Genomic DNA, 12,594 nt, shown 5'->3' with positions numbered 1-12,594 from the left:
TCGTTATTATTAGACTAAGGAACATGTTCAAAAAAGCTTGTCCCATCTCAAAATATATGCTTTACTTGCCGTGTGCTCATCTCAGAAATTGCAAGGATACAAATTCAATCTAATCACAGCATGAATATGATTATGATATTTCATTAGGGTTTTTTGTTCTAGGAAGGAATTTACAAATAAATGTGTTTGATTATTTAAGATGAGAAAAATAAATGTAAGGATATGTTTGTGATATTAATCAATATTCAAATTTACTCTCTCTTTTTTTTTTTATTTGAATGTGATCTTACGAAATTAATTTGCTAGGACCACTCCGGATGTCCTGTTACATCCTCTCTCTCTCTCTCTCTCTGTCTGATTTTCATGATTTTTTTCTAGAGACATCCACACTACAGCTTGATGTTTGTCTTAGCCATTGAATGCATGTGAACAAATACCTCTAACCTAACAAAATTAATTGCACTTCTATAACTATATATGTCGTATTAAGTGCAGCCCATTCACCTACTTCATTTAAGACTTCCATTTCAAAAGATTTAGAGGGAAAAGGCAAGCAAGATAAATTTCGAATACTCCATTTTAACACATTTTTAATCACCATGATTTGATCTCTTAAAGGAAATGACTTTCGTTCCTTGTTTTGTTGATTTGATTTGATAAAAGAAAAGATTTTGAACATTTGCTGCTTTTTTGGACGGATTTGGATTGCTTTTTGAAAACTTAGTATTTGGCCTTTATTGATTGTTTTTACGTTTGATTTGATGACTTTTGTCTATTTATAGATAAATAAAATATAATTTATCTCAACTATTATTTATTTAAATAATATTTTAGAAAAATTGATATGAACTCTTAATTAAAAATACATTAAAATAAAAACTATAAAATGTATTCGAAACTAAGTTTTTTAATTTAATTTTGACTCAAACTCAATAAATTTAATTTAAGTTCAAGCCTCAATAAATTTAATTTATTTGATTATAAAAAACCTGAATTATAGGCTAGACTTATTAAGATTTTAGTGTCTACACTTGCCAAACTCATAACCCAACCTTGCATTAGATCAACCTCTAAATCAGATTTAATAAATATGTTTTTAACAAAATTTATTTATCAATTAAGAGTTAAAATCCACATATTTAATGTGAGCAGGACAATTAGCAGTCTGAACAAGTTTTTTTTTTTTTTTTTTAATGTGAACTACAAATAGGCTTAGTTGCAAGTTAGGGTTACGGGGGGGTTTTGAACTAAGCAAGCAAGATAAGAATTTCAACCATCAAGACCGTGTGTTCTTCGAAGGTGTCGTTTATGACCAGCAGACCCTCGTTTTGAACACCAAAGAATTTTATTTATACTCTAGAAACTATAGACTATAAAAAGCGAAGATTAAATATTTCAGAATCTTCTTTTTGGCAAGACAAGGATGGGCTCTTTTCAAGCCGGCTGAAGGCATAAAATTCAACCATAAAGCAACCTAACCGTGTTGACTTTAAAGCAGAGGCTCGAAGAAAGGCATTAAGTGTTCACATAATGCACACATGAGCAAGCCAAAGTCTCGTTCATTTACTTCGCCACCTTCGTTCCATGCCCATCTAGTCCATTTCCAGGCACCTAAACCATGCAACTCAGCCACCTTTGCATCATTTTACCTGCTGATTTGGAGGAAATCAAGCCATTTGAGGAGCCCAAAATCCCACAACCGATGCAAGATGGTGTCAGAAAGGACCGGCACCGCGGCTGTGGGAGCCAAATACTTCATTTCCTAGGTGATTCACTACGCCGGTTACAGGACTCGAAATGGATTGGTTGTTTTCTGCATGATAAACCAAGTAAACAGCAGCCGCAGCCTTGTCTGTTTTATGACCTTGAGGGAATCCAACTATCTGAGAAGGTTGGTGGTGCTAATCCAAGGATATTCAGCTATGCTGAGCTTTATATAGGGTCTAAAGGGTTTTGTGAAGATGAGGTTCTTGGTAGTGGAGGTTATGGGAAGGTTTATAGAGCAGTTTTACCGAGTGATGGCACTGTTGTTGCTGTTAAATGCTTGGCTGAGAGAGGTGAGCAGTTTGAGAAGACTTTTGCAGCTGAGTTGGTTGCGGTGGCTCATCTTCGACATAGGAATCTTGTCAGGCTAAGAGGTTGGTGTGTTCATGAAGAACAGTTGTTATTGGTTTATGACTACATGCCTAACCGCAGCCTGGACAGGGTGCTGTTTAGAAGGCCTGAAAACCTGAAAGCAGCACCTCTTTCCTGGGAACGAAGAAGAAAGATAGTTGGTGGCTTGGCAGCAGCATTACATTATCTCCATGAAAAATTGGAGACACAGATCATTCACCGGGATGTGAAGACGAGCAATGTAATGCTTGACTCGCATTATAATGCCCGGCTTGGTGACTTTGGCTTGGCAAGGTGGTTAGAACATGAACTTGAGTACCAAATCAGGACGCCTTCAATGAAGAATCACCAGTTTCACCTGACTGAATCGACCAAAATAGGTGGCACCATCGGTTATTTGCCACCTGAGAGCTTCCAGAAACGAAGCATTGCTACTGCGAAATCTGATGTTTTTAGCTTTGGAATCGTTGTGTTAGAGGTGGTGTCTGGGAGGCGGGCGGTGGATCTGGCATATCCTGATGATCGGATCGTTTTGCTCGACTGGATAAGGGGGCTATCTGGTGAAGGGAAGCTTCTGCAAGCAGGGGACAAAAGGCTTCCAGATGGTTCTTTCGGGCTTTCTGATATGGAAAGCTTGATTCATCTGGGGCTTCTATGCACACTCCAAAACCCGCAGCTCCGGCCTAACATGAAATGGGTTGTGGAAGCACTTTCTGGCAACATTTTGGGCAAATTGCCACCTCTTCCATCGTTTCAGTCACATCCTAGATACATAGCTATATCCTCTGCAAGCAACACTAGCATAAGCAAAACCAACACCACCACGACCACCACCGTTCCGAGTTCTGACATGACAATCTCGTTCACTTCATCAGCCTATGTCACAGCGATGGAAGAAACTATATATGAAACTGCAGAATTTGAGAATATTAATAAACTGAGCTCTTCTAAGTCGAACAACAGAAGTCACCGGCAAAATGCTCTCTTTATGGTGGAAACTCCCAGGGAAATATCCTACAAGGAAATCATTTCTGCTACAAACAATTTCTCCGACTCACAAAGAGTAGCAGAGGTGGACTTCGGAACTGCCTACTACGGAATCCTTGAAGACGGCCATCAAGTCTTGGTGAAGAGGCTTGGCATGACCAAGTGTCCCGCAATACGCGTTCGATTTTCAACTGAACTCCTAAACTTAGCCAGGCTCCGCCACCGCAACCTAATTCAACTCCGTGGATGGTGCACAGAACTAGGGGAGATGCTTGTCGTCTATGATTATTCAGCAAGTCGCCACATGAGTCATCTTCTTTTCCATCATGACAATAGAATTGGCCACTCTATTCTGCTTTGGCGCCACAGATATAACATTATCAAGTCTCTTGCTTCTGCAGTTCTTTATCTTCATGAGGAGTGGGATGAGCAAGTTATCCACAGGAATATCACTAACTCTTCTATCATTCTTGATCCAGACATGAATCCAAGACTTGGTAACTTTGCACTTGCCGAATTCTTGGCAAGAAATGATCATGCCCATAAAGCAGATGCTAAAGAAAATAATTCAGTCCGTGGAATTTTCGGTTACATGTCTCCAGAGTACATAGAACATGGTGAAGCAACCCCAATGGCTGATGTATATAGCTATGGTGTGGTGGTTCTGGAGGTGGTCAGTGGACAAATGGCAGTTGATTTCCGGAGGCCTGAGGTGCTATTGGTTCGTAGAGTTCATGAGTTTGAGGCACAGAAGAGACCACTGGAGGATCTGGCTGATATAAGGTTGAACGGTGAATATGATCCTGAAGAATTGATCAGAGTCGTCAAATTGGGAATTGCATGCACAAGGTCCAACCCAGAATTAAGGCCAACCATGAGGCAGATTGTAAGGATACTAGATGGCAATGATCAATGGTTCATGGAAAGCGGGCAAAATACGGAAAGTATAGAAGAATGGAGACAAAAGAATGCTTGTTCTTTGTCAATGATTAGAAGAGTCCAAGCTCTAGGGATTCAATGAGAAATGCAAGTGACAACTAGATAGTGACTACAGGTTTCTGCGGCAACTTACTGTTCTTTGGTTATTTTCCTTCTTGCACCTTCTGTAGACTATCAATTTATATGTGCCTTGTTTTTTCAATAGGCTACCAAGTTTTCACATATAAGTTTCATTAGAATTTAGTGAAGCTTCAGTTATGCCTGTTAGCTTCTTGCCATATCCACCGCTATGCCCACTTTTTATACAGAGTTTTTCAGAACATAGTTTAAACAGGAGAGGACGACCAGAATTATGATCCAAGGGACTCCATGGTAAGGAAGCGAAAGAAATAAACATTTGAATTATCATATGTTGATTCATAGAACATTTGAAACATTTACCGTCGAAAACTAACTATAAAATACTTTCACAATTGAAGATGACGAAGGAGCAACAGCTCTGAATAATATACACTGGGAAGTCTGGGATGATTTATGCAGACACACAAATGCTTCAATCTGACCTCGTACTGACAGTTATCCAGATCAAGTTCTTGTGCTCACAGGAATTTCTTCATCAGCATCAATCCCGATCCAGTTGATTAAAGAAAAGAGGAACTCCCTGAAACTGACCTTCCCATTCCTGTCCCAGTCCATTTCTTCTGCATGTATTAACAGGAACCACCAAGAGGATGGTTAAAGGATTTTAACAAAAGCAGTAGAAAAGTGAAAGTTAGAACTGTAGTGTGTAAAAGAGAAAGTACTGAATCTAGATCTAGTGATATGTGCAGGGGATTTCTCCCATGGAGAATCCTCATTCAATGCTTTGATCATGTCCTTCTTGTTCAGCTTGCCAGCTCCATTCTTATCCAGAAATAAGAATGCTTTAACTATTGTATCAAAAGTGGCCTCAAGCTCAGGTGAACCCATCTTTGACATCTGAAACGAAACCCTTGCATCATCAAATATGTTTGATCACAATATGTAAACATCTTCACGTCAAAAGAGTTGAAAGAAGGTAAAGTTGAGTTTATCGTGGATACTCTCAGTGGAGAGGATGAATGCTCTACTAGGAGATAGATGAGACATAGAAGAACAATGAACTCATTGAATTGTATCCCCTCGCTTTGATCAATGTCGCAGGAGTGGAACAGATCCTCAACTTCCTCCTCTTTTAAATTGAGTTGCAGATTTTGTAAGCACTTTTTTAGTTCCTCCATGTCAATATTACCATTTGCATCTTCATCTATGAGAAAGATATAGAGAGTCAATGTGCAAGAACAGTCCATTGTTTCTCCGTACCAGAAAACCAACCTTGTTTAAACTTACCATACTGTTCGAATACCCCTCTGATGTGTTTCAGTTCTTCTTTAAACTGGGGAAACCTCATGATTATACTATTCATTGATTTAAAATTCGTCTTCCCAGATGAACTTCTCTTGAGTTCAATCAGCTTCTTTTCAAGCTTTGCATCCAACCTCTTATATTTGTTTGGTGATCCGCAACGGTGAAACATCCCTCCTAGTTTGGATGTCAAGGACTTCAAAGAAGGGCAAGGTTGAGAAGTTCCTTAAAAACAAGACACGAGGAGGAATCAAAATGCAGGCTCAATAAAGGAGACGAGCCATAAGATTCGTATTATTTGCATGTTTCACAAAGGTCTTCTTACATTTTAAACACAATTTAATCTCTTCTTTCCACTCTGTCTAACTCTATCGCTTCTCTGATGATGATGGATTTCTAGTTTTATCCAAAGAAGGGACCCCTAACTCCATGCTGAGAAATTGTTCGAGAAACATTGCAACTTTGAAAAACCAAGGAAAAGGAAATGAATGAAAATGCTATAAAGAGAATTCCTTCCTTGAGTGTGATTCATTCCCATTCTTTTGAAGACCTAGATGTAGCTCATAAGTTAAAAGGATATCATAGTTCTAATACATGGAATTCTACAGCCTGCTTTCTCAGTCTAGCAAAGCTTGTTCTGGTATATCATCAATGGATCAATTAACTGTAATGAAACACAGTATAATGAAAGAAATTCTGGAGTCTAGGTCACATGGCATGAAAGTGATAACATCACAACAGTTGTATCATATTTTTTTAAAAAAAGATGGAATTATTATTGACAGACTAATAAAGAGCAATTATAGATTATCAGTGCCAGAGGAGGTGGGAAAAACAGAAACAAGATAAAACAGGGACCTGGAAAGCAGATAATATACTGACAGTAAAATTAACCTCTGTGGGTTAAATTTAGTTGGATTTCTGCTGGATCCCTTAGTTCAACAAAAAATATAAGCAAAGAAAAAGAAAGGGAAGCACAGAAAGAAAGTACAAGATTTACCAAGTGAATCTTTCATTGCAGCAAGAAGAGAAAGGAGGCAGCTGGTTGCTCCAAGAGAGTAAAGGAGGAGTCACGAGGTGCAATAGGGTAAAGGAGACAAGGAGTATTTGATTTCCTAGAAAGCAAAAGAGGGCACAAAAAAAGTAAAGAATAAGTAACATGAGGTTCTTTAAGTGGACATGCCATCATGGCTATGACAACAAATGCAGAACCAGAAAATTCTAAACTCATCACTCTCTCTCCTTCTCTTGAATATTCAAATACTATAAAGCTAAGAAAGAATAAAGCTTTTGCTTGGACATGAGTCTAGTCATCATTCCAATGTTCATGTTGTTGAGGCTACCCTATCTGGTTACCATAGAAACAAGTCACCGACTTACAAGGGCACGAATCCAGGCTGACGTCCCAATTTTCCATCACCTTCTTTGGGAACAAAAGATCGAAGTCATGATTAAATTATGAAAAATCTGTGTTTGTGGACCATGATTTTGCAGAAGTAAAAAAAAATAACTCAATTTCCTAGGTACAAGAATGTTGGGATTAAATCCACCCATGTAAAAACAAAAACAAAAGAAAAGGAAAAAAGAAAGAAAGAAAGCAAGAAAGAAAAGATAAGGCACCCCATCATTCGTGGATTCGTTGCTAAACAGACAAGGAAAATGATCCTTTCTATACAACCAATTATCCCTTGATCTTTTCAGCATTCATCAACTGTTGTAAGATGCTAAGTATTAACTATGGAGCCCAAAAAAGTATAATTTCTAGAATTTGGACAGTAAACTCTGCAGCCAATTTTCTCATCCACACCAGTTAGCAATGGTCAAGGACAGAAGTGGAAGACTGGAAATAATTCCAACTCAATTCAACACTATGCATTGCAGGTTTTCAATGCCATCTATAAAAGCAAGCTGAATAGATGAATAACATGCCACTCTTTTTGCAAAAAGGGGGAGAGTTTCAAGTTATTAGAAAAAGATTTATAATCAAAAGATCTAAGAATATACAGGCCACTGACGATAAGTTGATTAAGATGTGACATTTAGATCAGCTAGACAACTAAAAAAAATGAAACAAAGGAGTTTCTGTTTCTAGGATGGAATTTCCCTGCTAATCATACAATATTGTTCATTGTCCATTCAACTTCTTGCTGAATGTTGCCATCGAAGGGCAATGAATCTCCATTACCAAACACAGGCCTTGATCTTTTCTTCGTGGAAGCAACCTGTGCGCCCACACCCATTGGAGAAACTGGGCTCCCAGTTGAAGTGAGGCAGCTTTCAACAGAGCAATCACCAACACGAGCAGGCACATTGGAAGCATGTTTGTTCTCCAAAGCAGTAGCAAGTTCAGATATGGAAGGCATTTTCATGGTATCAAGTGGGGCAATTCCTGCACGTTCATTGGAAACCTTGATTGCTAATTCAGAAAGCTCTTCTCTAGCAGCTTCAAGTCCTGCAGTCGCAACAGCCTGATCATTCAGAGCTTTACAAGCTTTCTCAAGTATTGACTGTAAGTATTTCCCCTGTGCTTCAATCCGAAGTTGGAGACGACGTTGTACCTGCTTATTGTAAAACCCTTAGAAAGAGCTCAAAATCTCAAAATCATAGCCGAGATTGCAAGCTACATGGATTAAAGACAATTTTCCAAAAGGAAACAAAGGAGATTTTTAGGTAAAAGTTTCAATTATTTTAGCTTGTAAAGCCATCAGTAGAAGCTTTTTTTCCAGCAATCCCTTGAATGGAGAAATGGTATCACAAATCTCGCTCCCCATGAGCCCATGGTGAGCCAGGCTCACTTCATACTTTCTACATCAAATGAGAAGTTAACATTTCCATGCTTTAAATTGGAGGCGATTAAATAGTGAAAAGCTTCTACAATTGAGGCTTTAACTTGTCTCGTGCATAATTGAATACTGGGGGGTAACTCATAGCAACTTAGATGTATCGTATTCTAGCTTATGTGTTATCTTAGAAGTCCGAAAGCCATATTTTCTGAACCGAGTTAAACACATGAAAGAAAACTAACCTCCAGCTGCTCATGCAATCTTCGTTGGACTTCCATCTGCACTCTCAAAGCCTCAGTAACCTGGTAACCACTGTTTGAAAGATAAAAGGCAGAAAATATGGGAACACAAGGAGAGGTGGAACAAGTTTGACATAACAAGGGTAGAGAAAGCATACTCATTAAGATCCTGTGCAATCATTCTTGATGATGCCGAAGTTGATGAACCAGTATCCTGACTTTCTGCAACTGATGCTGCAATCCCAACTGCACATCATTCCTTAAATCAGCAAGTTTTCAAGTACAACAAATTTTCACCAGAAGGGGTTCTGCTATGGCACCCAAAGGTATGCACCCGCCACCCCTCCCTCCATTTTTGGGGTCTTGCATGACAAATTTGGTAAAAATAGGTGTAGTTATTTACAATTGACACTAGATAGAAATTTGCATCCAGACATTTGCCAGTATGGTGATTGCACAGAAAAATACAAAACATGCAAGTGGCAAGAAAACAAATAGAGTTCACATGCAGAGGAGAGGGAAATTATTTGAAGAATAATCTTATGCCTCTGGTAAGCACTTTAATTGAAAAGAGGAAAGAAAATAACTTGTAAAAACCGTTCTAATGATACGAGGCCAATACCATCCTTGGAGTTATCAGTTGATTCCTTGCAGGGCTGCTTTCCCAGCCGGTATTTCTGCAAGTAGAAATGTCAACTAGAGGAATGTGCATGAAATCATAGAAAGCTAATACCTTGAAGATCAAAAGGAATAAAGAGACAATGGTATCAGCAAACCTGTAGGTGAGATTTCAAGTGATAAAGGGTGAGGCCTTTTACCCCCATTGTTCTCATAATTGTCTTTGGTGTTGCTTCTGCAATTCATTTAAGAAAATAAAACAGAAAACTTTGATAAGAAAATCAGCATGATTGTGTGCCTAAGAAATGAAGAATAGTGAGGAGTTCATGATGTCATGTAACACATAAAGGTTGCCTCCTAAATGTTTGCACAAAAGTAAGATGTCAATGAGCTACACTTTTTTCATTTACAAATCAGTTAGATGGCTGCTGACATAACGAGGGACTTCAAATGTCACAATACTACCATGACCCATTAAAGATTAAGGGAAAAAAAAGGTTAAATGTTTCAGAACTGGTCTCATTGTGCCTTTATGAAAATGGTTTATTACACAGCCGTTGGTGTTTCTAGCTTACTAGAAGTTGGTACTTCTAATACATTCTAGAGGTAGCAGCTGCACAAATGGCAGGTTGGAAACAAAAAAATAAAATATCACCATAGAAAACTGATCAAGGTCGATTTGTTTTGCTGGCAGTATGGTGATGGAGATGCTTGGGGCAGTGTATACATGGCTGCAGCTGCCACAAACACTGGACACTTTAATTTATAATATCCAGCACCCCCCTAACAACACCCCCCCCCCCCAAATCCCCCAAAAGAGAAACAACACACGCACAACCATTTAATGAGAAAAACCTTAAGACAAGGAAAAAAATATCTATCTATGTCAAAATATAAAGAATATCCTGAAAACAAGTTAATTTGAACATGATTTCCATTGAGCCATTTTTTTTCCCAAATGGAAAACAATATATTATGAAAACATTTTCTGAGTTGGAAATGAACATGTTTTCTGATTTTCTATTGGAGACGAAAAACTGGAAAAAGAGAAGAAAACTGAAAATGAAAAAGGAAATTTTGTTGTGTTACCGAACAATGCCTTATCTTTTCTTTGGCCCTTGTTCTCTTAAGAGAAAATATAGCTTTACCACTGACAATTTCCATATCAGTTTCCCTAGTTCGGTAATGAAGACTGGCAGCTGGATAGGAGTTGAAATGGAAAACAAGCTGGGTCAATTACTATACAGCACAACATTCCACTTCTTGTTTTTTTCTTTCTTTTTTTGGAGAAAAAACATTTTTTACTTCTTAAATCAAGCAACTACAGTGAAAGACATAATAAAATTGCCACCTCACCCTAGCTAACCACAAGAAGTTTGTTGTCTTAGCGGATCCACACACAAACTATCCTGGTTTCAAAGATTATTCTGAGCAGCACTATCCAAGTTTTCCAGAGACAAAGTGGAGTTATGTCTGAAGTGTCCAGCCTAGTACGTGGATCAATTACATTGCATGGTCAAAACTCCGGGACAAGCAAACTCAACATTTGCATTTAGAAAGGAATAAAATAATTAAATCCCGTGGTGATTTAAGCTTTTTAGAGGGGAAAAAAAAAAAAAAAAAACATAAAGACCTTGTATCATAGCTGCTTTGACTAGTGTTATAGACAATAAAAGCTTGGTAATTGTGAGTAAAAATCTCCATTCAAAAGTAGAACCACAAATGTTTACAAATTTAATACTCCCAAATAACAGAATATTCTTTCCTAGTCAAGGACAAAGTGCTATAGTTCATCTAATTTGTCCTTTTGGTTGTATTTTCTACTGCTATAAACATTTGGTGCACAATAATCAGGGAATTAACACAAACATTGAAAGAATAAAAGCACATAAGATCAAGGCATCTTAGACAGCAAATCAATCAAAAACAACTAAACTACGAAAAAGAAGTCCGTCCTCTCATGCTATCATTATGATAATCTTCCTAAAAGAAAATCATATTAAAAAAATTGACTGGCAGGCCATCTCAAGTTTCTTAACCAACATGCTTATTGAAAACACTTCACCTAACTACTACAGCAATAATAATCGCCAATTGCCAATTCCGCCAAAATAAACACATAAAATTATTTGCAAACAACAAAAAACCAGAATAAACCCTCCATTAAATAATAGGAAAAAAGGGACCTCCTTTAATCTCTCGAATCCATTATCAACAAAAGTAGTTAATCACATCCAGAATCACCACATCAATTAATAATCACAAGAAATTCAAAAAAGAAATAATTACAAAACTGAGTGAACTACATTTCAGGCATCAAAATTAACCAGACTAAAGATCAAAGTCCACATTTCTTTCAAAGAAACAGAAAAGAAAAGAAGAAATTTCCACAAACTAAATAAACCCAAAAACACATTTTCAAGAACAGCCCATAATTAAAACAAACATTCTTCATAGAAAGAACCACAAAATAACCAACATATTTACAATATCTTAACATTTTCTAGCCAGTAAGAATATAAACTTTAAGGCAATAAACCACATTCAAGAAAATAAAAAACACGCAGAAAAGCTAAAACAGCCCATTGATTAAAAAAAAAAAAACACAAAGATAACAAAAACAAAGTAGTGCGCGCTAGTTCTTACTGTCAGGTCCACCAAGTTGGGCAACAGCATCAACAAATCTCTCATGTAACTCAGCAGTCCAGCGGAGCCTTGGTTTTGGATCCGTAGTGAGAACCAAGCACGCATCCCCAGGTAGATTAGTTCCATCTAATGCCGCTTGAAAGTCCCCATGTCCATCCAAAGGCAGTGAGTGTATTGCAGAGTACATTCCTGAATACCCTTTAAATATTTTCCCAAGAAAGTGACAGAAAATGTTGAAATGGTGCCCAAAATCCGATTTTTGGGTTCCTGGGTCGGGGCTTTGGAGCCCCGAGTTTGAGGTCAGAGAAAGGAGTCTGTATATGCCTGTGTTGATATTTGAGAGAGAGAGTTTGCTAGTTGGTGTCTTATGAAAGAAGAGAGTGGAGGGGAGGGGGGCGAAAGGTGTTTTTAGGACAGCGACGTGTACACTGTGTTTTTCTGTGTGTGAAGTCTTTGTCTAGTTTATAACTTTATATTTTTGCTATTTTAATTATTAAAAAAAAAAAAAATCGGTCAGCTTTCGTTGGATGGAGATTCTTGGAAAAATCTTATTCAATTCGAACTAGTGGGTACTTATCGACTCGAGAATTAATCTAAATGGGATTTTATAATAGATAGAGTGTTTGCCTTGTTTGATTTGATAAATAAATAAAATCAGTTAACTCACAACTTAATTGAACAAAAATATTTTTATTTTTTTTAAATAAATAATTAAAATGTAGTTTTGAAATTTAAAAAAATAAATTAACTTATTTTATCCTCTCGAGTTCATTTTTAAATTAAATTTAATAATTATATTTAAAAAGTCAAGATTTTAAAAAAAAAAAAAAAAAACCAACAACTCTCTTGGGTAAATGAATCAGTTATTTATCTTTAAAGGTTAA

At 37.3% G+C, this 12,594-nt stretch overlaps 3 protein-coding genes across 4 annotated transcripts; 1 reads left to right on the top strand and 2 right to left on the bottom strand.

Annotated features, from left to right (window-relative positions):
* Positions 1-1,392: 1,392 nt before the first annotated feature.
* On the top strand, positions 1,393-4,321 carry LOC118055248 (receptor like protein kinase S.2). Its single transcript, XM_035067084.2, has one exon. It carries the CDS (start codon positions 1,619-1,621, stop codon positions 4,121-4,123), a length of 2,505 nt encoding a protein of 834 aa, XP_034922975.1. The 5' UTR covers positions 1,393-1,618; the 3' UTR covers positions 4,124-4,321.
* A 93-nt stretch (positions 4,322-4,414) lies between these two features.
* LOC118055250 (probable calcium-binding protein CML22) lies at positions 4,415-7,047 on the bottom strand. 2 transcript variants are annotated; one of them, XM_035067086.2, is made up of 6 exons: positions 6,805-7,047; positions 6,425-6,539; positions 5,410-5,649; positions 5,124-5,326; positions 4,845-5,019; positions 4,415-4,742 (listed from the first exon to the last, which is right to left on the bottom strand). In XM_035067086.2, exons 2-6 carry the CDS (start codon positions 6,438-6,440, stop codon positions 4,627-4,629), a joined length of 750 nt encoding a protein of 249 aa, XP_034922977.1. In that variant the 5' UTR covers positions 6,441-6,539; positions 6,805-7,047; the 3' UTR covers positions 4,415-4,626. The 2 variants fall into 2 exon arrangements, with proteins under 2 accessions (XP_034922977.1, XP_073268620.1); XM_073412519.1 differs by lacking the exons at positions 6,425-6,539; positions 6,805-7,047 and adding an exon at positions 5,750-5,833.
* A 339-nt stretch (positions 7,048-7,386) lies between these two features.
* Positions 7,387-12,096, bottom strand: LOC118055249 (protein PHR1-LIKE 3). The gene is made up of 6 exons (XM_035067085.2): positions 11,711-12,096; positions 9,223-9,299; positions 9,069-9,123; positions 8,605-8,692; positions 8,450-8,519; positions 7,387-7,982 (listed from the first exon to the last, which is right to left on the bottom strand). The coding sequence occupies exons 1-6, from the start codon at positions 11,895-11,897 to the stop codon at positions 7,536-7,538; spliced, it is 924 nt and encodes a 307-aa protein (XP_034922976.1). The 5' UTR covers positions 11,898-12,096; the 3' UTR covers positions 7,387-7,535.
* Between the last annotated feature and the right edge of the window lie 498 nt (positions 12,097-12,594).

Source organism: Populus alba, chromosome 1, assembly GCF_005239225.2.
Source record: "Populus alba chromosome 1, ASM523922v2, whole genome shotgun sequence".
Taxonomy (NCBI): Eukaryota; Viridiplantae; Streptophyta; class Magnoliopsida; order Malpighiales; family Salicaceae; genus Populus; species Populus alba.
The sequence above is the reverse complement of the archived record's forward strand: the minus strand, read 5'-3'. Positions and strand labels throughout refer to the sequence as shown.